The 24,611-nt window shown below is 46.6% G+C and overlaps 1 protein-coding gene across 2 annotated transcripts; it reads right to left on the bottom strand.

The window, feature by feature from the left end:
• Nucleotides 1–438: 438 nt before the first annotated feature.
• LOC116268502 (histidine decarboxylase-like) lies at nucleotides 439–21,249 on the bottom strand. Of its 2 annotated transcripts, XM_031662233.1 has the most exons (11): nucleotides 20,873–21,249; nucleotides 16,441–16,554; nucleotides 15,355–15,477; nucleotides 12,888–13,022; nucleotides 12,488–12,631; nucleotides 11,961–12,027; nucleotides 11,011–11,173; nucleotides 10,829–10,919; nucleotides 6,686–6,784; nucleotides 1,631–1,732; nucleotides 439–1,499 (listed from the first exon to the last, which is right to left on the bottom strand). In XM_031662233.1, the coding sequence occupies exons 1-11, from the start codon at nucleotides 21,107–21,109 to the stop codon at nucleotides 753–755; spliced, it is 2,022 nt and encodes a 673-aa protein (XP_031518093.1). In that variant the 5' UTR covers nucleotides 21,110–21,249; the 3' UTR covers nucleotides 439–752. The 2 variants fall into 2 exon arrangements, with proteins under 2 accessions (XP_031518093.1, XP_031518094.1); XM_031662234.1 differs by lacking the exon at nucleotides 16,441–16,554.
• Between the last annotated feature and the right edge of the window lie 3,362 nt (nucleotides 21,250–24,611).

Below are 24,611 nucleotides of genomic sequence, written 5' to 3'. Positions count from 1 at the left end.
AACAGAAAACCAAACCCGCATGTTCTCACTCATAGGTAGGAATTGCACAATGAGATCACTTGGACACAGGGTGGGGAACATCACACACCAGGGCCTGTTGTGGGGTTGGGGGAGGGGGGAGGGATAGCATTAGGAGATATACCTAATGTAAATGATGAGTTAATGGGTGCAGCACACCAACATGGCACATGTATACATATGTAACAAACCTGCACGTTGTGCACATGTACCCTAGAACTTAAAGTATAATAAATAAATAAATAAACAAAAAATAAAATAAAAAATAAAGCTATGTGACCTAAACATTGGTTTCCTCATTTATGAACCTTGAGCCACAGTGCCTGACTCATACTTGATGCTTCAAAAAAAGTACATGCATTTAAGCTCCCAGACTGGTTAATCAATGTTTCAGCAGCCAATTAAGTGACACAGGATATGTTTTGTTTCAGGGACAAACATAATTTATTTCTAGGTTATATTTCATGTCACAAGCTGAGCCACAGAAGCTGCCTGTCTACCCTCAGCCCTTTCTCTCTGATCAGCCTGCTGAGCCCATCTGGATCATGCTGGCTTCAACTCTTCGTTTGTATCCCATCGTGGGCCGTGAACCCCTGTGAGAATGTGATTAAAATTATGAACTCGCCCCCAAGAAAAATGCATGTACACATAAGCACACAAAGTTGGCATACAACTGTGAGGGGTTCTCAGAGTCCCTGAAGTATATCCTCAGACTCTGGCTGAAGACCCTGGGTCTAAACCATGGCCTGCAGAGGGCAGCAGGGCAGCTGGAGCCCACACTGAGAGCTGCATTCAGGGAAGCTGGGGACGCTGTAGAACTTGATGAGTTTTTTGAAGGCACTTTTCTTCAGCATCATCATCTCTTCTGGAAACCTGGAAAAGATTCTGACCCTGGAGGAGCCCCCATTCTTCACAGAGGCCTCTGTGGGCAGTGGCTTCTGAGCACTCACTGGCACACTGTTGCAGCTGAGGGAGCGCACTGTCTTCTTCTTAGTCTGCACAGACAAGTAACTGAACAGGAAGGAGGACAGCTTGTGCTTCGTGGCATCCGGGGCCTCTTCTGAAAAGCAGTCATCAACTGGGTCTGGCAGGCTTTCATGATGGCGGCCGTTTTCCCTTCTCATGGGACCAGCTCCCACACACTGAGGCTGCTTGATGATCTTCCTGGCCTGGACTGGATCATCTCCTGCCCCACTGACAGACTGAAGGGACGTTCCACCGGCCCAGGCTCGGGCGCCCCTGATTTGGGGGATGAGGTTCCCAACCCGAGGGCTGGGTTGGGAAGTACAGTGCTGACTCAGGATGAGAGTGGCAGCATCTCGGATGAGATTCCAGTCTCTCAGGATGTCATCCCTAGTGGTAAACTGGGATGTCACAGTGAAACGGATGATTAACTTGTCCTGGATAGTGGCCGGGATGAGGAAGAGATGGCCAGCTTTAGCGATTTCCTTTAACACATTTTCTGTGAGACAATTAGGACCCTGTTTGAAAAATAAAGAGAAGTCTCCATCACACCCCTGTCAGCATCCCCAGAGCCCAGCATTTGTGTTTCCGAGAGGCTCTGGAGCACCACATAACATCATTCACAGAGGGGCTTGGAAGATGGTATTACCTTTAGACGAAAAACCACCAGGCCAAGGTGCCTCTTGGCAGGAATTTCAAAGGAAGGGTCATTTCTGACCAGAGATTCAAAATATTTAGCCATTTCAGTACCCTGGAATTGCAAATATAAAGAGAACTGAGATTCACCATCGGACGAGGGACTAACTATGCATAAACTTTCATACTGCTAAATAGTTTTAAACCAGTGCCACCTTCCCATCACAGAGACCTAAGCGGCTTCTGCCTCATTGTCATCTCCATTTGATTTTGCTCATATTCCAAGCTGGAAAATGTCCAATGGCCCCCTGTTTCCTGTCACATCGGATCCACCTCGAGAATTCATCTCAGGGCCCTCTTTAAACTCAGCCCCAGAACCCAGAAGGCATGTGCTTTGCAGTCCAGGCAACCTGACCTCAACTCCTGGTTTCACAGCTCCTGGACCGGCCAAGTGGGCAAGTAAGGGCCAAAACCCAGCCCATCCTCTGCATCCCCAGCCAGGTGCCTCATGCGAGCTGCATCTGGCTATAGGAAGAGATGCCTGTTTCTAGGGCACATAAAGTTGCCATATGGGATAGTGGCAGCCCTGCCCCATCCTCAGCCTACATGCTTCACTTGCCTCTCAAACCTCTTCTCACCCTGTACCCCAAATGCCCTTTTCATCCCCTGTTTCTGACATTCCATAGAGAATATATTTTCACATCTTGTCCCCACCCACCATGGACAGGTTTTGGACCTGGTTAATGGATACAGAGTTTCCGCTCAGGATGATGAAAAAGTTCTGGAAATAACTCACACAACATTGTGAGTATACTTAATGCCACTGAATCGTGCACTTAAAAATGAGTAAAATGGTGCATTTTATGTTATGTATATTTTGTTACAATTTTAAAATGTTAAAGGCTTTGTATTATATTAATCTTCCACTGAAGTTCATGTCATCTTTTTAAATGTCCTGGGGTTTTTTGCTTTTTGTTTTTAAACTGGGATTACTAACTAAACAAGAACAGGACTTGCCTTTTCTTTTCTTTTTAAAAAATTTCTCCAAGCATCCAGAAGAGCTCAATAAAATATTTGCTAAGTAATTATATCAATTAGTTCTCACACTTGCTACTCTATTTCAAGAGAGGGCAAGGGATTTAGCTGATCGTCTTTTTTTTTTTTTTTTAAGAGGGTAGGGTCTTGCTTTGTCACACAGGCTAGAGTACAGTGGCATGTTGCACAATCAAAGTTAACTGCAGCCTTGAACTCCTGTGCTCAAGTAATCCTCCCACCTTCACCTCCTGAGAAGCTAGGACTACAGGCACGCACCACCATGCCCAGCTACATTTTTAAATTTTTTTGTAAAGACAGGGGTCTCACTAGGTTGCTCAGCCTGGTATCAAACTCCTGGGTTTAAGCGATCCTCCTTCCTAGGCCTCCCAAAATGCTGGGATTACTGGCATGAGCCACCATGTCTGGCCCTGATCCTTTCTTTTGACCATAATGAAATGAGTTTCTCCAAATCTTTCTCAGAGCCCCTTTCTCCCCTGCATGGTCAGTTTCAAACAGCACAGGACTTTTGACCTGCTCCATTTCTAACCTGGGCCCCTTCACCCCTCCTGAGGCAACCTGGTGATCCCTTGTCCTGGGAAGGGCAGGGATGCTGAACTTAGTGCGGACACTCAATCAGCATAGCACACCATAGCCCAGAACTCCTGAGCTCAATTGAGCTTCCCACCTCACCTCCTGAGTAGCTGGGACTACAGGCACGTGCCACTGTGCCCAGCTCAATCTTTCCATTTTTTAGAAGGAACCAAGGGAAAGTGACTTTCCCAAGTGACAGCAGGGAGATCTCCTTCCATTGTGCTTTTATCCCTCCTATAACGCATGCTGTTTGCAACAACATGTTGAAGCAGAGGTCAGGGGAGAGGAAAACACAGAGCACAGGCAGCACCACCACCTCCAAAGCCCCACTTCACAGGTCATGAAAAGAGAGCTGCTGCCAGTGCCCTGCACTGCTCTAGGTCAAGGGCAGGCACTGTGCAGCCATGGCCAAATATAGCCCCCACCTGTGCTTGTAAAGTTTTTTGGAACACAGCATTCCCATTTGCTTACATATTGTCTATGATAGCTTTTGTAGCACAGAGGTAATTACAATAGAGTATGGCCTACAAAGCCAAAAATATTTACTATCTGGCTTTTTATAGGAAATGTTTACCAATCCCTATTGTAGGTGATAGGAGATGATGATGATGAGGAGGATGGTGATGATGATGGCAACTTATAATTAGATGAAGAAGGAGATGATGAAGGAGGGGAAGAAGAGGAGAAGAGGAAGAAGTACTCATAGAGTACTTAACTGAGTAGTAGGTAGACCCTATGCTAAGGGCTGCATATATATTATCTCATTTAATTTGAGAGAGGTAGTATCCTTTTCTCATTTTTATAGATTAGGAAGGCATGGCCAAGGGTGGTGGCTCATGCCTGTAATCCTAGCACTTTGGGAGGCCAAGGTAGGCAGATTGCTTGAGCCCAGGAGCTTGAGATCAACCTGGGCAACATGACAAAACCCCATCTCTACAAAAAATACAAAATATTAGCCGGGCATGATGGTATGCACCTGTAGTCCCAGCTACTCAGGAGGCTGAGGTGGGAGGATCACCTGAGCCTGGGGAGGTCAAGGCTGCAGTGAGCTCTGATGGCACTACTGCACTTCAGCCTGGGCAACAGAGACCTCATCTCAAAAATAAATAACAATAAATGAATAAATAAGGCAGACAAATATAGAAAGTTTAAGTAATTTGTCTAAGGTCACCAAATAGTAAAGGGTAGAACTAAATTTCCATTCTTTAAAGCACTTCTCTGTAACAGAGAAATGTGAAATTTAATTTTATATAACTTTCCAAGAGCTCAGCATAGTAGAAAGCAGCCCAGAGTTAAAGATTTGTAATTGGGAGGCTTCGGGGGAAGTCCCAGGCCTTCTTCCCTCAAGCAGGGCAATTGCTCCCTCTGAGCCTTGCCAGATGAGAGTGACCACCCCAAGCACTGTGCTAAGAATCTAATGAACAACTAGAATGTATGTTTGCATTGAAGGCATTATGCAAGTGTTAATAATTATCATCACAGTCAAGTTGAAGAGATAAAATTAAATCATATCAAACAGCTTTGTTTTCATTCCATTTCTTCTATCGTGGGACATTGGAAGAACTTTGAGCTCAGTTTTGTAAAGGGGTTTGAGTAGGTGATCATAGGGATGCTAATGAAGCAGAAACCAGAACAGATGGAATAGGCAGAAAAGCTCCTGGTGGAAGCAGAATTTAATCCATTCACAACATTTGGAAAGGAGAGGGCAATTCAGGTGAAGGACACGGGTGAAGGTGCAGAGATGGACTGAGCATGGGGTCTGGATGGGTCGATGAAATGCCCAAGCTAGGGTAGGAGCTGATCATCAAGTCCTTGAAAGCCAGGCCCAGGAGCGTGGGCCTCATATATGGTAGGCAATGGGGTTGCTAATAGGAATTCAGGGGTTTGACTCGCAGACGGAAGTGCTAAGGGAGGTTGGTCAGGATCTGCACATTGAATATCCAGTCCCAAATTGTAAGCAAAAAAAAACTTCCTAATTACTTGTAACCTCCACCAACCATTCCCCACCCACAACCCTCCAGTCTTGAGTCTGAGTTTCTAGAAACAGCACAAAGTGCCTAAAGTTCCTCAATATTGTTGGTGGCAGCTGCTCATTGGTAAACAACCAGTGGTGATTACAAAGGTAAAGTTACCAACATTAAAACCAGTCATATGAAACTGGAGAACATTATGTTAAGCAAAATAAGCCAGGCACAGAAGGACAAATTTCACATGTTCTCACTCAAGCATGGGAGTTAAAAAGCAAGCAAACTGAGCTCGTGGAGACACACAATAGAATGAAGGTTGGCAGAGGCTGGGAAGGGTAGCAGGGAATGGGGGATAAAAAGGTGATAGTTAACGGGGGCAAAAATACAATTAAATAGATCTAAGGTTAGGTGGCACAATAAGGCAACTGTAGTTAACTATAATTTGCTGTACATTTCAAAATAACTAAAAGAATGGACCTAGAATGTTTCTAACACAAAGAAATGATAAATGGTTGAGTGTGGATACCCAGTTACCCTAATTTGATCACTGTACATTGTAGGCCTGTATCAAAACCTCACACATACCCCATAAATAAATGCATAATTATTACATAAGCATAATAATTGATTTTTTTTAAGTTTTAAAAAGTCATAGTTACCGCTTCCACCACTTCATTTTGGTTTGTGTTTGTTTAACCCAGAAGGAATTCCCTAGAGGCAAGGTGGAAGGCCAAGGCACACACAGGCAGAAAGGATAGTGTCTCCAGCGTCCCCTGCCGCTTTTATCAATGGCTTTGCCTTGCATGTGGGCTCTTGTAGAAATGGGAGACCACCACCAGTGGCCAGAGTTCTTAAGTCCCGCCTCTTCCATGAAGAACATGGGAGAGAGGCTGTGCCTGTCTCATTTACCTCAGTGTCCCTTTCTTAGCACAATACCTTTGTAATTGCTGGATTGAATAGAAATAAATTAAGCCAAATAGGGGCTTCAATAAATGCCTGTCAATGCAGGGAGGTTTGTTCCAGACTTGGTAGGTCTACCTGTCCAAGCCAGGAGAGCATTGTTTAAGGCATAATCATAATAGTGCTAAAATATTCAGCCAGCTGTGACCACCGAGGTAATTCCAAAGCAGATAGGATCCTACCCTGGCCACACACACTTCCCCTTGATTTACTTTCTCTTTCTCTCTCTGCAAACCAGACTCTGGGGCCATCCCTCCCTAGTGCTCAGTGACAGCAAGGGGAACAGTGAGACACTCAGCAGAAGACAGGCATCAGGCGGCCCTCGGGACATGTTGTGCTCAGCGCTCCTCAGGTTAACAAAGAGAATCAAATCCCAGGAGCTGAGGAACAGGCCCAGACACCTGAACCAGACACCGCAAATCTCCTGGGCAGATCTGCAAAGTAGAAACCAGCTTTCCCCGCCATGAGAAAACGGAGGAACACAGGCTCAGCCCCCACAGTGGCATGCTACATACATGTCTGACATGTGCTTGAAGATTCTTCACCCCGAAGGACCGAATCACGAACCAGAGTTTAATAGACCGAAACCGTCGGCTCAGGGGGATCTGCCAGTGCTAGAAACAAAGGAACACAGTGCCCACGGTTAGAGACAAGGGCGCCCCACTCCCTCGGGCATTTCTGGGCATTATCTGTTGCCTGCCCAGCCCTCCAGGGATGAATGGTGTCACCATGACTCCGGAAGCTGTTGCTAAGGAGTAAGCCAAGCTTCCCAACGGTTGCCCCATCGTGTGACCAAGTCACTGATGAAGGTGGCCAATAGTCACTTGTCTGAGAGCCAGACAAGTGGAAATCAAGTCCACTACCCTGAACCAATGAGAAGGGCACTTTGCTTTAAATTGCTCCTTTAAACATTTCATCCCAGCCCAGAAATTCAACATAAGGGCAATACATTTTCACTCTAAACGAATCTATATTCCTTGAATAGCAGAAAATAAAGTCCTATTTTGATCCCCCCCAAAAATGTAAAGTATAGTGGTTAGAGCACAGACACTAGAGTCCTGCAGACCTAGGTTTTGCCTCCAGCTCTGCCACTTACTAGCTGTGTGACCTTGGGTAGTGCCACCTCACTGGCTCATCAGTGCGGGACGTAAAGAACCAACTGCACCTCCCGGGGAAGTGGCGTGAGGACAAAGAACGCCAAGAGCCTCAGAAGAAGTTGTCAGTAGGTGTTGGCTATTTCGATTATTTTAAAATGTGAGCTACAAATCACAGTAGCATTTCTGTCTAGAGCCAAGATGATCCCTATTTAACCTCACACTGCCTTGTTCATTTTCCTGTGAGATTCGTGTGATCTGAGGGGCATCACTCCAGCTGTCAGATTTCAAATGAGCAACGAAACTTCTGCCTCTGTTAGATGAAAATTGATCCTTTGCTCCTGGTGGCCAAATTCAACAGAGCTTAAAGTTCAAAGTTGCAGCCACCACAAACCTGAAAATTTCCAAATTAATTTCAGACTGATTTCTCAGATCTGAAAATAGAGCAGAGGATTTGGAAAACATTTGCAGTTATTATAATGAGTCATGTGGTTTCTAATGACGTCTCCCTCAAATGTCAGAAAGTTTCTACCACAATTTCTGTTGACTAAAAATAAATGTTTGTCCCACTGCGTATTTATCTGGCCATGCACAAGATTATCAAATCCTCACAAATGTCCTCACCTTCACCCTTCACCCCAGTTTCCTAAGCCAGGCACAGTTGGGACATCACCCCTTTGTTGATGGACAAAGTTTCCCCAGCATAAAAGTACTAAGCCTTTGATTTCCAAGCAAAAAACTCTGTTGTGCTGAGGACCAGCTTGTGGCCTTTGTGCCAGCAGAGGGCATCAAAACCTGAAAATGGAACAAAATTGCTGTAACAGGGAAAGCGTCAACTCCACCTCTTGTCCATGGACACTCCAAGAGAATAATGAACGGATGATAGGGGTCATCTCTTAAAAGGTTCTGATTTCCAGATAGTTATAGCCAATTTATTTCATATATAGAAAGAGCTACTTTGTTTTACCAGCAAATAAACCAGGATAGGCAGAGGTGATTTTATTTTGACTTCTTCACAATCTTCCTCATTCCCAGTTGCTCCTTTGCTTGTCACTATTCCAAAACTGATCCATGCTGACTCAGCAGAGTGGTTCTAGCCAACATTTTCTGTTGGATCAAAAAATCTGGACATACAAAGGCTGACAGGACTCTTCTGTACCTTGAGGCATCCCCAGCCTCCTCTATGTCCTTGTAAGGTTTTGCAGGGCTCCCCTGCCAAGGTCAAGGTAATGCTCCCTCCACTGGTGCTCTCTGTCCAGTGGGAGACAGAAAAGAGGGAGCTTCTCTGCTGTCAGAGAATCTAGTCCTGATTTTAGGTGATTCCAGGGCCCCAGGGATTAAGCACCTAAGTCTTCTCTCCTGGGATGCTGGCCTATTTTTGGCTCTTCTCAGAGCAAGACGGAGCTTCTGTTCGAAGCTGCAGCCACCTGGGTGGGAAAGACATTGGGCCCATGTGAGAGTAGCTACGAGGACCCTCAGGATCATGACAAAGATAGCAGCTTCACTTTTCTAGGAGTTTCTTCATGGACTTCAAAATCAAATCCGTAGGATTAAAGGTGGGGGGAAGGATAACTGTCAGGCAGCACTTTCTGGGTGGAGAGGTAAAAATAATAAGGTTCCCCAGAGCAGGGCTGGGAAGAGTTTACTGTAACATTTTTATGAGTTATCTGGAAGAGAGAGAGAGCACTGTAAAATCTCCAAACTCCTGGGAATGAACCCCAGGAAGATCCTGAGGCACTGTGGTAAATGAATTTAAAGGGTAACATGAAATTCAAAAGGACAAGAGTGAACATAATGCTCCTCAGTTATGATGACCCAAATATACTGGTAGGAGAATGGGCATCAATTCACACTCAGGAAGCAAACCCACAGTTATCCCTAAAGATATCTGACCCTTGGGCTGTTCCGGAATTTTTTAAATTTTTCATTAAAAATCTCTGAAAACCCACCAGAAAGAGCAGTGGAGACAAAGAACCATTATTTTTCTTTATTTACCTCTAGAGGGTCTTCTGTCACTACCAGTAAGCCATGAGGCTTACCGCTGCAATTCTAATCCAAAAGCTTCAAAAATCTAAAGAGGGTGTGGGCTGGTCCAAAGGAGAATAGCCAGTATAATCAAGTGATGACGAAGGTATTATTTTAAGACTAAAAGGGCAAGACACTTCAGTTGTCCAAGAAGACAAGATAAAAGCATCTCTTCACAAGGAAGGACACTTACGGGGGTCAGACACTGCTCTCAGCGCTTCAGTGTATTAATTTGTATAATCCTCACAGCAAGCCTAAGAAGCCAGAACTGTGGTCATCAGCCTCATTCGACACAAGAGGAAATCTGGACACAGAGTTTAAGTCACTTGTCCAAGGTCACACAAGTTAGTAAACAGAAAGCCAGGACTCCAATACAAGCCATCTGGCTTTAGCACCTACATGCTTACCCACTGTCATAACAAATCTCAAAGAAGAGCTTTCAGAAATACTATGCCTACCATATATATATCGAGCACTTGCCACACGGTTATTGTGCTAAGTGATCTACACGTGTTCCCATTTAAGCTTCACAATACCGTGTGAATCAGTGCCACTATTCTCATTTTACAGATGAGGAAAGCGAGGCTCAGAGAGGTCCATTAGTTTCCCAAAGGGCCGCTGCTGCAATGGAATTCCAAACCAAGCTCGCCCCCACTCTGCTCTGCTGCCTTCGTTGGCCAGGTAATGTGTAATACATTCGTTTACATCCCTGTCTCCCCTCCAAGTAAAGGAAGGGCTCATCCTCAAACTGCGGAGTCAATTTGTAAGAACTCGTTTCCCTAAGGCAAAATACTGGCTGAGGATGTGGGATCAAGAGAGTTGAGGTTTGCCGGGCGCGGTGGTTCACGCCTGTAGTCCCAGGTACTTGGGAAGCTGAGGCAGGAGAATCGCTTGAATCCGGAAGGCGGTGGTTGCGGTGAGCCAAGATGGCGCCGCTGCACTCCAGCCTGGTTGACAGAGCGAGACTCCGTCTCAAAAAAAAGAAAAAAGAAAAAAGAGAGAGAGCGAGAGAGAGAGAGAGAGAGAGTTAAGAGAGTTGAGGTGCAGCCAGCTGGGGAAGTCAGGAATGCTCGGAGGCTTCCAGAACCTCACACAAGTCCCGCAGCCCGTCACTACCACAGAGCTGCCCCACAGCGCCTCTGTCAGGGACGAAAAAGCAAAAGCGATTTCAGCAAGAAGGCTCTTTCCCCACCGGGGAAATTGTCCACCCTGCCCTGCTGCTGGGTGGGAAACAAAAAAGATGACCCGAGATGGAGGCAGAAGGAACTGGTCCACCTGTGACAGGAAGAGCATTTCTAGGAATTAAAAAAATGCCACAAATATTCAGGAAATGTGCACACTGCCTCAAAGGCTAGTCTCATTTTCAACCATTTTCTGGGTTTCATTCTACATACTTAGGGACAATTAGAAACCAAGGTACGCATTGGCAATATTCTGAGAGGAGCTCATAGCGTGCTGCCTTCTGAAGGGAGCCACCGTCCAGATTTTTGGGGGGTCAGACGCCCGAGCCCACTAGGCTGCCTGTCCCTGGCCACTCACCATGAAGTCGGTGGCCACGCCTGAGTTGGCATGCCTGAGGTAGATGGGATTCACACTGAAGGTCTGCTGAAGCTTGTAGTTGTCCTTGACCCTGTGGGTTTCCAAATGGGCATTAGTGGCTGGGGTCTCTCCAGAGGAGGCAAGGCTTTCCCGTGTGCTCAGAGCTGGGCTGCTCCACTCACCAGAACCCAGTACAGTCAAAATGCACCATCATCCACTTGGAAGGATTAAAGGTGAAGGAGTCGGCATACTCAATCCCCTTCAGAAACCCCCGGAACTCGGGGCACAGGAAGGCAGTGCCTGCATAAGCAGCATCGATGTGGAGCCACAGCCCCTCACGGGCACCTGAGGAGGCAAACATCACCTGGCTGGAGGGGAGGATGAAGTGGGGAAAGGTGTCTCTCACCTGGCCAAGCTGAGTGGTGGGCTGCAAGGATGATGTGCTTTGGCTAAATGAGAAATGGAGGGGTGTGGAGATGGGAGCAGGGGGAGTCAGTTTGAAGAAGTGGGGCTGAAGGAGGCATCGTTGCCTCCTAACAGGAAAGTCTACAAAGCCTCGCCCTTGCCTTTTTCTTCCACTGGGTAAAGGGCCAGCACCCTCTTGGCCTCAACCTAGAACATCCTGGCACAGAAATCAATTTCCCACCAGCACAGAGAGCAATGTTAGCACACCGAATACAAAAGTTAGAGGGTTTCTTGCTTGGGGGTTAAACAGTCCCGTCTGGGTTTCCTCTCTGCCTTTAATCTCTCCCATGATTTCCCCTACCCAACCCTTTTCCTTTTCTGAAGCTAGAATAGAAAGCATTTCTATTCTAGCCTAATTCACACTGTATTTTGGATATAGCCTGCATTAAGTAAAGTTCAACATACGAGTAAGAGGATGAGAAAACCAAAGCCTCTCCTAGGACAAGGGGCAAGGTAGGGCACCTCTAACTCTTGTCACACCACTGGGAAAGGCAGTGTCCAGGGATCCCTGGAAGACAGCCTCATGACCTTTGGTGGTTCTTCCCATGTCTCTGCATTGACCAAAGAGGAGCAGAATAATCCCATAGAGCTAGTCTCAGGTTCTTGCTTTCGGAGACATTTAAAAATGTATTCCTTGTCTTCCTAGCCAGAGAGGGAAGATACTTACAGATGGGGCCCAGCTCTGACAGACAGTCAAATGCACAGACCCCAGTGGTCCCTAGTGTTGCACAGACCTAGGGGAAAATGAAGGCAAAATATAGGAGGGTGGGCTCGTGTGACACATTTGGCCTGAGAAAGATTTCACCACACATGCGATCTTCTCCCATCCATCCCACCAGAACAGTGTATATTTCAGACTGTGTTTTACCATGACTCGTAAGAAACACATTTTATATAACAATCTAGTACATGTATACATGTGTATTTGGAAAAAAAGTTTCATAAAACAATGCATACTCTGGCTATCTGTGTGCACTCTAATATTTTATACTATATTTCTTTTTAATGCTGGTTATGACCCACAAAATTTATTCCACCACACACCTATGGATAGCACCTCATGATGTGTAAAATACTGTATGGGAGGACCTTTCTGCTTTCGTGTGCAGCATGTTACTTACCTGAATTCTGCCAAAATTCCTTCCTCACATCCAAGTTCTATCATTCTAAGCTTAGGCACACATCCTGACTTACAAAGACAGGCACCAAGCCCCGCTGCTTGTCTTCCTCGATGGCCTTCTGAAGAGCTTCCCCTCGGAGTGAGAAGTTGTCATCCACAGGCAGAAATTTCATCTTCACAAGGGATATCAAACCAGCCTTCTCCACGGAGGAGTGAGCCTAGAAGGGCCACAGAAACCTGTCAGCAAGAGTCGTCCTGGAATGATCACTCCCCAGAAACTGCTGAAGCCTAAGACTCGGGGAACCGAATACGATCGTTGCAAGCTTGCCTTCCTTACAGTTGCTGGAGACAAGCTTCCAGGTCTGAGCTGCCCGGAACCCCAGCGTACTCACATCTAGAAAAAAATTGCTCAGGGACCAAGATTCCAGAAGCCAAGCACCAACCCGAAGGGCTGTCCTGCGTCGGGCAACTCACCTGGTCAGACGCATAGGCCACGAGTCGGGCATTCAAGCAGGACTCATCAGCATCGGGCTCAGACGTTTTCATTTCCAGGATTTTGTTCTTCCTTGCTGCCAGCAGGGCAATCAAAGTGGATTCACTGACTGTGCTCTGCAGGGGAAAGGATTACCATGGCAGCCTTTCTGTGTTCTCTTGCCAAATTTCCCCAGGTTTTATAGTTGTTTCTCTCTCTCTCTTTCTCTGTGTGTGTGTGTGTGTGTGTGTGTGTGTGTGTGTGTGTCATAGCTATTCACAGAAGGAAATACACAGCTCCTCCTGCCCAAGGTGCCTATCTCCCTCCCCAGCTTGCATTCCTATTCTGCCTTCTAAAATAAGCTTGCACCTAATACCACCCTCTCTGTTAGAGAGGCCACAGAAACCGAAAAGAGAATGTTCTGTCCCTCCTGGATATGTTTGCTCCTCATATAAAACATATTTAAAAGAAGAACTCTCAGTTTATTACACAAATGGAAATGGAGTTCGATTCCCCAGGGAGAGAGGGTCCTGGCCTTTGCGAGAGGCTGGTGACTTGGGCCCATTTAGTTGTCAATAGCTCTTGTGACCTTGGGCTAACCTTTCCCCTCCAGAAGACTCTTTTCTGTCTATGAAATGGAGAGCATCCCTTTAACTGCTTCCCAGGACGGAAGTATAGATTATCCAAACAAGGGTTGGGTAGGATTTTGCTCTGGCCGTGATTGTGGAAATCTTCAGGGCCACCTCAGAAACTTCACAGGAGTCTTTATGGTTCCTCATCATTCATTCACCCAGTCTTTGATGTCTTTGCTTCTTGAAATCTTCAAGTAACCTATAGCTGATAGAATCCTGCTAAAAAGGCCTGGCAGACGCTGTCATGGAGAGTGGTGTGGACCAGATCACACAGATATTAAGTGTCTGGGAGTTACTCCATAACAAGCTATTTATGTAAAGAGGTACATAGCATAATAATAATAATAATAATAATAATCAGCTGGGTGCAGTGGCTTGCGCCTGTAATCCCAGCACTTTGGGAGGATCCCTTGAGTCCAGGAGTTTGAGACCAGCCTGGACAACATAGTGAGACCCTGTCTCTTAAAGAAAAAAAAATTAGCCAGGTTTAGTGGCGCACACCTGTAGTCCCAGCTACGTGGGAGGCTGAGGTGGGAGGATTGCTTGGGCCCAGGAGGTGGAGGCTGCAGTGAGCCATGATGGCTCCACTGCACTCCAGCCTGGGCGACAGAACCAGGCCCTGTTTTTAAAAAAAATAATAATAGTAACAACACCTTCCATCCGTATTGCAATTCCTAGTTTACAAAACACTTTCTGGCATTCTACTTGCTCCTCACAACACCTCTTTGAGATAATTATGATTCTTGTCATACTAAGATGAGGAGAGGGATGCTCAGAGAGATGATGGGACGAACTCAAGTTCACATGGCTGACGATACAGGAGAAAGCATGGTTTGGATTTAGACAGGCATGGGTTTGAATCCTCGTTCTTCTGCTTAGCAGCTGTGTAAGCTAGGGCAAGTTATTTAATCTCTCTGAACTTCAATGCTTTTATCTCAAACATTGGGGAATGGTACTATTCACCTACAGGGTTCCTGAGATAATTAGATGAAAAGCAAGATCATGTACCATAGACATTTAGCATGTTCTCCCAAATATGACATCCGAAGTTGTAACTATTTGCTGACAACCCAAAATGTCCACAACATGCAGCAATTTATCTTTCTTCCAAGGTTCAGATTTTAATCTTGCTGCAAGGCTGGAGTGAGAGAGGGAGTCACTCAGCTAGCAAGAGGACCCAGTGAACTTCCTGGCTCTCATCTCAGAGTGACATGGCAATTTTTTTATTTTTTGAGACAAGGTCGTCCTCTGTCGCCCAGGCTGGAGGGCAGTGGTGCAATCATAGCTCACTGATGCAAAAGCACCTAAGCGTTCCGGGAGGCACCCAGAAAGCTCCATTCCATGGCACTGCTGTTGAAAAAAAGAAATATTTGAAGAGCCATTATTTGACAACTATCCAAAAGATAGGGTCAGAGGATGCCATTAATCAGTTTATGCTGTTAGTTGCTCTCACTGCAAGGGATCTCCTGAACCTAGCAGGGAGAGAGAGAGAAGTCCTCCCTTGCCTTCTCCTTTCCCCTTTCACCGTGAGATGCAAAATGGGACAACAAAAGGGAATTGTCAGATTATAGACTAAGAAACCCGAATCAAGTCATACTGGACATGTGATCATGTGTTGGCTCTTTAATTGCTTTCAAAGGAAGTAGCAGCACATGTGAATGAAGCAGCAGCTGAGGTGGGAGTAGAGGTGGAAGCTGTGATGATGGTGGTGTTGGTGATGATGGTGTGGTAACGTGGGGGAAATTCCATGGAGAACGGGAGAATTGCCAGGTTAGGGTTTGGCTTGTTTTTCACTACTTAGCCCCCATGCTAGGCGAAGCTTTGCCAGGGGAAGTACCTGCAGGACGCCTCCGCCCTGGCTGCTGGGGTGGTAGTGCAAGAAGTGCTCTGGAAGTCCCAGCATTTTTGCCAGCCAGTCCATGACGTTCATCTCTAGCTCTGTACACGCAGGGCTGGATGCCTGAGAAAGGAAAAGGAACTTCGAACTGCACAGCCCCAGGGCACTGAGGTGCCCCCACGAGCTCCAGAAACATGTCTGCCCCTGATGGTGTCAATGGGAACCTTTCTGGAAAGGGGTCAATGTTAGGCTGTGTGCCTCTCTCCCGGTCCACGCTCTGTCAACCAAAAAGAGAAAATAATGTGGGGTTTTGGATTCATGTTGCCCTCAATGAGGCGAATTCTCCAAGGCTCTATGGAGAAATAGCCCTAGAAATCGTTGGCTTGGATTTGGTTCTCCAAGACCCTAAAATACATAGCTGAGAAGTCCTCAAATGCCCAGGGGGAGGTTTTAGGACTAAGAACGTACTCTTTCCTAGAAAAGATAGCCCCCATGCTAGGCGAAGCTTTGCCAGGGGAAGTACCTGCAGGACGCCTCCGCCCTGGCTGCTGGGGTGGTAGTGCAAGAAGTGCTCTGGAAGTGCCCTCCCACCCACACACCCGTAAGAGTTCAGGCTTAAAATAAAAAGATGTTCTAGAAGGCTTTTTGGCACCATTTAAAGCTGAGTGGTGCTTAAGGGGTTATTAAGGGAAGTCTCAGGACGTATCTCCAGCTACTCAAATACGAGAGCACAGGGGAAGTGGCAACCCAACAGGCATCAAATTGCTTAGTTAAGGTCACAAACTGTGGCAATAACCGGATCTATATCCAAATCTTATCTGTGTCTCTATGAGCTGTGTGATCTGGGGGAGATAAGTTGCTTAAGCCTCGATTTCCTCACCTACACAATGGGACCAATACTCGTGATTCCATAGGGTTAAAGGATGCAATGAGAAAATTAAAATAAAGCATAAGCTTAAAGAATGTAGCCGTTGTTAATAGTTATCGTGGAGCCATATTCAGAAAGAAAGGCAAAATATGTCTGCCGTAGGATGCCACTCCCTGCTACGTTCCCCATTGCCAGTAGTTACAGCCATTGCTACTCACCCACGTGAATCCCAAGCAGTTGATGGCATCAGCCAGCATGTCTCCTAGCAGGGAGGGCCAAGAGGTGAGGGCTGGGTAGTAGGCGTGCATATGGGGGCTCTGCCAATGTACCACCTGGAGGCAGAGCATGCACACAGTTGGCACCAGGAGGCTTTCTTTCTCCAGAGACCATCTCTGGCAAGGTGAAGTGTCACTCTAGACATGGGCTGACACTTTTAAGCAGAAATAAGTGACACAACTCCATGAAAATCCGACTTGTTAACTGGTGTTCTTGCCACTCACATGGCTCATGTCCTATGCTAGATCATCAGTGGAGCCTTTTCATATATGCAAAGTCCAGAAGGGAAAATGCAAAAGGAAAATCGCTGAAGTAATCCAGTTGTGGGATTCTGAGTGGTATTCACATTAGTCCCCAATACTTACCGCTCATGCCGCCTCTGCCCAGGAATAAAAGGAAGGAGAGACTGTGAGCTCTAGAAAAGTAGACTGCTTGTTTCACCCAGTTTCTTGCAAAAGGCACCTTTTGTTTTATGGAGCACTGAGCTCTCTGGGCATGCAGCTCAGAGGGTCAGGGTGAACAGGTTCAAAGCTGTCCTTAAGCATCACATTGGGAATGTAGTGAGGAGAGGAGACAGTAGAGAGGAGAGCCCAGACCAAGCATATTGGAGGCCAACCTCCAGGCTAAGCCCTGAGCCCACAATCAAACGCGGATGTAAGGAGGAGCTGAGTGGGCAGGGGGGGCCCCCCATCAGAAGTCAGAAGCAGCCCCAGTGGTTCATCTGCCTCATGGATTATCTAATCTCTCCTCATCTCACTGCTCTGCAAGCATGCCCTGTTCCTTTTTGAGCAATGCTGTGTCCCCTGATACAAAGGCACTCGCCATAAAGACATGACCTTCCAAAACCTGCCAGTTTTTAGAAAGCTACTAAATATTCATTTCCTACTCGAACTCTCCCCTAGCTCCCACAGCTCCCTTCGATCCCTTCCCTGAGCGATGGAACGCTGTAATTCTAGATGTTTCACTCTACTGAGGACTCATTTGATAACCTCTTAGAACATCATCCTGTTCTTTACTGTGCACAAATACTCAGAGTCCTTGAAGAACAAGGGCCTTGTCCTGGACAACATGTATAGTATAAGGAGCATAAGAATTAAGTCCAAGGACACAAGTTCCCATCCCACCTCGGTCCCTAACCAGCTGTGTGACTGTGTAGATTTACCATGAAGCTAATGAACTTAAGCTCCAACATACCATGTTTGCAGGGGTCTCTTTTGAGATTCATTCTTTTTTCTGAGACAGATTCTTACACTGTCACCAGGGCTAGAGTGCAATGGCACCATCTCGACTCACTGCAACCCCCGCCTCCCAGGTTCAAGCAATTCTCCTGCTTCAGCCTCCCAAGTAGCTGGGATTACAGGTGCCCACCACCATGCCTGCTAATGTTTTCATATTTTTAATAGAGACAGGGTTTCACTATGCTGGCCAGGCTGGTCTCGAACTCCTGACCTTGTGATCCGCCCGCCTCAGCCTCCCAAAGTGCTGGGATTACAGGTGTGCGCCACCGTGCCCAGCCTCATTCTTTTTTGTTTTTCAAGAGGAGGTCTCAAAAAGCGTTTACAGTACAGACCCCCTAAAACCAGGAGCCTATCCTGCACTTCCCTCAACCTCAGTTTCTCATCGTAAAATAAATCTTGTCTCCCAGGGTTGCTGTGTGGGTGGAGGTGTGGGCAAGAAATGTGTGAAATGTTAACGGTAAACTAATCATGTGGGTGACAGACACATCACATATCCTGACTTGACTCAGAGAATCAAACCTCTTCCTCCGATTTTCACCATGCAAGACTCATGACCAGTAATAACCACATCTCCTGCTCTCCATGCCTTCTCTTACTTACTTCTCACAGGACCTTATGGGGTAGGGCCTATGCATTATCTCTGTTTTACAGGTGAGAACTGGGGCTGGCAGAGAGAAGCAACATCCCTGTGGTCACACATACCCCATACGGACAGGTGACCTCAATGAGACAGAAGCCCAGACACCTGAGCAGGGTGGTGTCCTGACTTTTTCCATGGGAATGCCCTCTCTCTCTCGTGAAAAGTAAATGAGGATTGTCTAACCAGGGTTGGAATTAAAGGGGAAAGAGAATTTTTCTTCTCTTATTTTCTAGGTGGTGGCAGGAAGAGAAAAACTAATTCAGTTTTCAGTGAGGCACTGAGCAAAATGAGTAAGCAAAGGGCCAACTGCTTTCAGGCCAGCTCTCGGAGGCTGGTGTGGCCTGAGAGATGAGTTGAGAGATTTGACCCTTATTATCACTGTGTTTAGTGACAGTATTTTGGAAACCCCAGACAAGGGCTTCTACCTCCTAGCCCTATCAAGAGACAATAGTCTGTTCTCGTAAGATAAATAAGATAAAATAAGCCAGAAGGGCCTTATCAAAAACAAACAGACCTCTCTTTCCAGAAATGAGCTTCACCAACCACACCCACAGCAACTGCTGGAATTCCTTTCAATCAAATGAATCAGCTCCTTTCCACCTCTTCTGACAGTTGCTTTCAGTCTCACTCTCAGATTACAGTTAGCCCCTCAGCAGATTACATTTTACAGAATAAAAACCAGGAGATAATCTTATCAGGATCTAGCCTCCGTAAGCCTTACTGATACTGACATTTTCAAAAGATGCTTGTGAAATAGGCTGAATGGTCAAAGAGATGAGTGGCTTTATATGAAATTGCCTTCATGGCCAGGCGCAGTGGCTTAGGTCTCTCATCCCAGCACTTTGGAAGGCCGAGGTAGGAGGATCACTTGAGCCCAGGAATTGGAGACCAGCTTGGGCAACATAGTGAGACCTTGTTTCTGTTGCTTTAAAAAAAAAAAAAAAAATCAAAATTGCCATCACTTTCTGAGCTTGAGTATTTTCCCACCCCTGCCTCTAGCATATTTTTTGTCACTTTTTTTTTTTTTTTTTTGAGATGCAGTTTCACTCTTGTTGCCCAGGCTGGAGTGCAATGGTGCTATCTCAGCTCACCACAACCTCCTCCTCCCGGGTTCAAGCGATTCTCCTACTTCAGCCTCCCAAGTAGCTGGGATTACAGGCATGCGCCACCATGCCCAGCTAATTTTGTATTTTTAGTAGAGACGGGGTTTCTCCACGTTGGTCAGGCTGGTCTCGAATTCCCAACCTCAGGTGATCCTCCTGCCTCGGCCTCCCAAAGTGCTGGGATTACAGGCGTGAGACACCGCGCCTGGCCTTTTTGTCACATTTAAGTCAAAAGTTCTCTGGCAATGATGAAGGCAAACCTCAAGTTGGCCTCAGGAAGAGCCTCTAAACGTGTGTGGTTCAGAACACAAATGCCCTAAGCGGGGAGAGGGAGGACACAGCCTGTGTGGGGGTGCGGAACAAGAGAGGCAATGCTAGGGACCCAGGCTTAGCCAGGCACACTCAGGCACTCACCAGTAGAGGTGACAGAGGGTAGGAGAAACGGCAGAGCCTGTGAAGTAAGACTGGTCTAGGTTAAAATCCTGGATCTACCAGTTACTAATTCTGTGACTTTGGGCAAGACAATTAACTTCTCTGAGCATCAGCAGTTTCCTCATCTGTAAAACAGGGCCACTGGCACAGAGCTGGCACGTGGCAGGGAGCCCCACCACAGGAAGGGAGTCTACTTTAGCATGAGCACATGGCAGAGCTCCTCACCGCCGCTGGCCAGCGGTGTCATCACCACCCATCAAGGCAGGCTCCAGCTCAAGCCCATGCATCAGCCAGCTTCCATCAGCTTCCTGGCCCTACCAGCACTATCCCCGGCTGCACCTTCCATCATGGAAAGTATCAATGATTCAGGGAAAGCCCCCTCTTGCTCTTGAAAAGCAGCTCAATCACCAGACTTCAGAGGTGCCAGGAGGGGTTGCTGGGGCCCACTCAGTTTCCTGGACCAATGCAACCTGGTCACCAGAGTGTCCTTGCGGGGATGTGTTCCCCACTTCCTTCCTTCTCTTTGGTGTGGTCTCAGATACTGTATAGAAGAGTCCCTGGCTCCGTCGTCGGGGCCAGGCACTACCTCCAGCTTCCTCTCCGCTGTCTTACTACCCACAGTTGTCCTTTCCCCTCAGACAAAATGTTCTCTTCTCCACCCATCCCATGAGATTTCCACACTTCTGCCAGACTGTGCTCCGGAATGCAGGTGTTCTGGCCAGCCCTGCCCTGGCATCATAAACCTCTTGCCATGGCACAACTTGGAAAAAAAAAAGAAACCTAATACCAGTCAAAGTCCTGCCCTCCACATGCCTCACAGATGGGCTGGGGTGTTAGTGGCCAAGTGGCTGAAGGATGCATTCTCATCCCAAGCTGACACAAAGCAGGCCTTTCTTCAGGCCACCACCCACCCTTCTGTGCCCTGAAATCCAGATCTGCCCTTGTGGTCACTGTGTCTCACCCCAGGCATGATGATTCGTTCAATGTCCCCAAAGATGCTGTCCCAGCTGTCAGGGTCCTCAGGAGCACTCTCAGGCAGCTGGGCTCGCAGGTAGCCAGGCTGCACGTCTGGCGTCACACGTCTCTCCCGCACAGTGCTCAGGTACTGGCAGATGTAATCCACCATCTCCCTCCCTAGAAGTGACATAGAGAAATCAGGCTCGAGTCCTCTGACTGGGCCTGACCGATTTGTGCCCATCCCTCTCAGGTCCGGGCCAAGAGACTTGGTAAAGAAGGAGATGGATTTGGCCAGGCGCAGTGGCTCATGCCTGTAATCCCAGCACTTTGGGAGGCTGAGGCAGGTGGATCACTAGGTCAGGAGATCGAGACCATCCTGGCTAACACGGTGAAACCCCTCTCTTCTAAAAATACAAAAAAATTAGCCAAGCATGGTGGCAGGCGCCTGTAATCCCAGCTACTCGGGAGGCTGAGGCAGGAGAATCGCTTGAACCTGGGAGATGGAGGTTGCAGAGAGCCAAGATCGCACCACTGCACTCCAGCCTGGACCCAAAAAAAAAAAAAAAAAAAAAAGAGAGACAGATTCATGGGCCGAGGGTAGGATCTGATCCCCTGCACAACCTTATCTTCAGAATTTAAAAAAAGAGTAAGGGAGTGAATGAATGATGGAGGGAGATTCTGAGTGAGCAAATGAACAAGAGGGAAAATCTCCAAAGCACAAAACTCTAGCGCCAAAGTGAAACGTTTCATTTTCTTTCCCCTTCCTTTTTCCACTTCAATTTTGATTGTCTCTCCTACCTTTCTTTCCTTCTCAGAAACAGAACATCTATTAACTACTTTATAGGTTCCTTGTATCTACAAAGATATTATTTGTATCCACAAACTCTACAGCTCTTTGCATCCAAAAAGTGTTACACACACACCCACCAGTTATATCTGGTAGCACAGATGGAAAGATTCCATGCCCAGTTCCAATAAAGGACAAAAAAACTATTTTTTCACCATTCCCATTGAATCCGTTATTATTCATCTTTTTTGGACTCATATGAGGACTTAAATTCAAGAATCTGATTAAAACTGTAGGCTTACATACACACAGAACTTTGTGTATAATTTCTGAGGCTCACAGAATTCCTAAAGCACAACCATGGGTCCAGACCAAGCCCCCTGCCCTGGCCTGGGAAATGTGGCACCAAATCTTAATGACTTTCTCTCCCTCCCTGCTGCCTCCATCAACACATCAGTGCTTAGGATATTTTTTAGATGCTAAAAAAAAAAAAATGTATCAAGTGAATGAACATATGAATAAGGAAGGAAAAAAAGTCAAGTCGAACACTCTGAAACTATTGCAAATTATTTATCCTTTCAGGTTGCAGTCTTCAGTGCCTCTGTTGCTGTGTGTGTGTGTGTGTGTGTGTGTGTGTGTGTGTGTGTGTACATATTTCTTTGTCTGTCTCAATATCCATTCCTTAGTACTTCCTGAGCTGCTTTTACCTGGGAGAGGGAACTCAGTTTCTCCCCTCTGCATCAGCTTATGCAAAGTTCTTAAGAACAGAACCAGCCCCAGGCAACACTGATGAGACAAAGGTAGATTTCCACACCATTCTGTCTTCCTTCTGCTCCCCTTCAGCCCTCTCACATCCTGGTGCTTCTCCAGCAGGGCCCCACCAGAGATCTGAGAGCTCTAGACCTAACCCTCCACAGGTCCAGGAACAGTGCTAAATGTACTTGTATTCCACTCAGAGGATGAATATCTACAGGAACCTGCTCTCAGCTGACAGTGCCTTAGGAAAGCAACAGAAGAAGCTAATGCACACTAATTAGTGAATAGAAGGATATAAAAAATTATAGAAATAAAGACATTCAAGATTCTCTTTTAAGCAACTACCTACTTTCCTGCTAAGGGAGAGCCATGTCTGAAAACTGGATAACCACTTGGTTTTGCCTGATACAGAGTAGGCGCCTACTAAATATTTATGAAATAAATGACTAAATGAAAGAACGCTACTGATAGGTTCGCACATGAAGGAATGAATGTTAAGAAAGAAAAGATTTGCAGTGATCACAGAATACTGAGAACATTTTTTTCTATTTCAGAATATGAACAATCCCCTTTTCCCATTTAGTGGCTCAGGAATCCAAATCCTCTATTTTGTGGGAAAGCGAGGAGGAAAAGCAAGGCACGGTAGTGTGGACGTGTGTGAGAGTGGGTATATGAGAGACAGAATGAAAGAGTGGTTGAAAAAAGTTTTACACTCTGATCCCACATCCCTTTTGCAGGAAAAAAAAAAAAGTGTTGCTGGTTCCAACTCTCAGAAGGCAATTCTAATGCTCCGGTCAAATGTCACCCCAAAATCTACGGGCCACCCACCAGCAGCTGTTCCTGCAGAAGTAGCAGCAGGGAAGAGGGCCAGGGATGCCTGTCGCTCACCTCTCTCTCTGTACTCCTCAGGCTCCATCATCTCCCTTGGGCTCTGGCTCCTTCTCACAGATGGACACGCAGGAGGTGGAAGGCGTGAAAGGCGTGGAGCAGCCCAGCTTCCCTCTCGCCAGCCCTGCGCACTCCCTGGCTGCCAGTGTGGGCCCTTTATTTAAAGGGTTCTTTCTTTGACCTTAGCTCCGCCCTTCAAAGTCCCTTCCTCTAGGTTTAATTAATTCCACCCTTTCTTTCCTGGTCCTCGTTGAAAACAGTGACCACAACTTCGACTGGTCAAGAGAGCCAGGATAAAAGGCGCTTCTAAATTAAGCAGTGCACTTAGCAACCCAAGCCTGCAGGCAGCCTCCAGGTGGATGTGGTAAAAGAGCCCTCAGTTATTTCTGCCCCTGGATTCAGACAATAGAGCTCCAGCCTCAGGCAAGCTCTCAGCTCAGTAGCCCAGAATAAGGCCAAGGGTATGCAGAAAAAGTAGCACAAATTATTAGTATTATTCCTGCCCCTGTTTCCTTATCAGCAGTAGGGAGGAAGGAACAGGCACTAATAGTGATGTCCCCTGTGCTCAGGAACGGGCAGAAGTTATCATTGACCACAATGGTTTTTCTATTACAATATACTACCTGTTGTTGTAGAGAATGAGAAAACACAGTTATAAGCCAAAAAGAATAAAAATTAAAACATCACCCCAAAATCATCACTTTTAGCACTTAAAGAAGTGGAAGGGGGCATGGAAAGGGACCTGCAGAAAACCCTGCAGGGAGGGGAAACACTATCCTTGGGGTTTGATTTCTGAGTAAAAAGTAATCCAGTGCTTGCAAGTTGCTAAATGCAATAGTCTGTCTGGTTTATTTGTTTCCCGTCGTCCTTCTTCCTCTCTTGGTGGCGTTTTATTTGTTACTGCTTCATCCTTGCAGCCCACAGTTTCTCTGGGCTTCCCTCCTACATCTCTGGCTGTTTGTTTCCTCCAGTGCTGGCACACCTCAGGGCACTGCCCTCCTTTCATCTTTCTTCTTACGTGGCATTGCCTATTTCTAAGGCTTTCTTTTTTTTCTTTTTTTTTTTTTTTTTCAGACAGAGTCTTGCTCTGTCGCCCAGGCTGGAGTGCAGTGGTGCAGTCTTGGCTCACTGCAACCTCTGCCTCCTGGGTTCACACAATTCTCCCACCTCAGCCTCCTGAGTAGCTGGGACTACAGGCACCCACCACCATGCCCCAGTAATTTTTGTGTTTTTAGTAGAGATGGGGTTTCACCATGTTGGCTGGGTTGGTCTTGAACTCCTGACGTCAAGTGATCCACCCGCCTCAGCCTCC

Source organism: Papio anubis, unplaced genomic scaffold (genome assembly GCF_008728515.1).
Source record: "Papio anubis isolate 15944 unplaced genomic scaffold, Panubis1.0 scaffold50, whole genome shotgun sequence".
NCBI lineage: Eukaryota > Metazoa > Chordata > Mammalia > Primates > Cercopithecidae > Papio > Papio anubis.
This window is presented reverse-complemented; position numbering and strand designations above follow the sequence as displayed.

What these genes read in the sequence shown, in the direction of transcription:
- LOC116268502 (XM_031662233.1), bottom strand. Translation starts at nt 21,109, where the DNA reads ATGGGCACAAATCGGTCAGGCCCAGTCAGAGGACTCGAGCCTGATTTC. An exon ending in GGGGCTTGGTGCCTGTCTTT is followed by an intron (nt 12,028 to 12,487) that starts GTAAGTCAGGAT and finishes ATTTTCCCCTAG; the next exon opens with GTCTGTGCAACACTAGGGAC. An exon ending in GCGTGGCCACCGACTTCATG is followed by an intron (nt 6,785 to 10,828) that starts GTGAGTGGCCAG and finishes CTTTGTTTCTAG; the next exon opens with CACTGGCAGATCCCCCTGAG.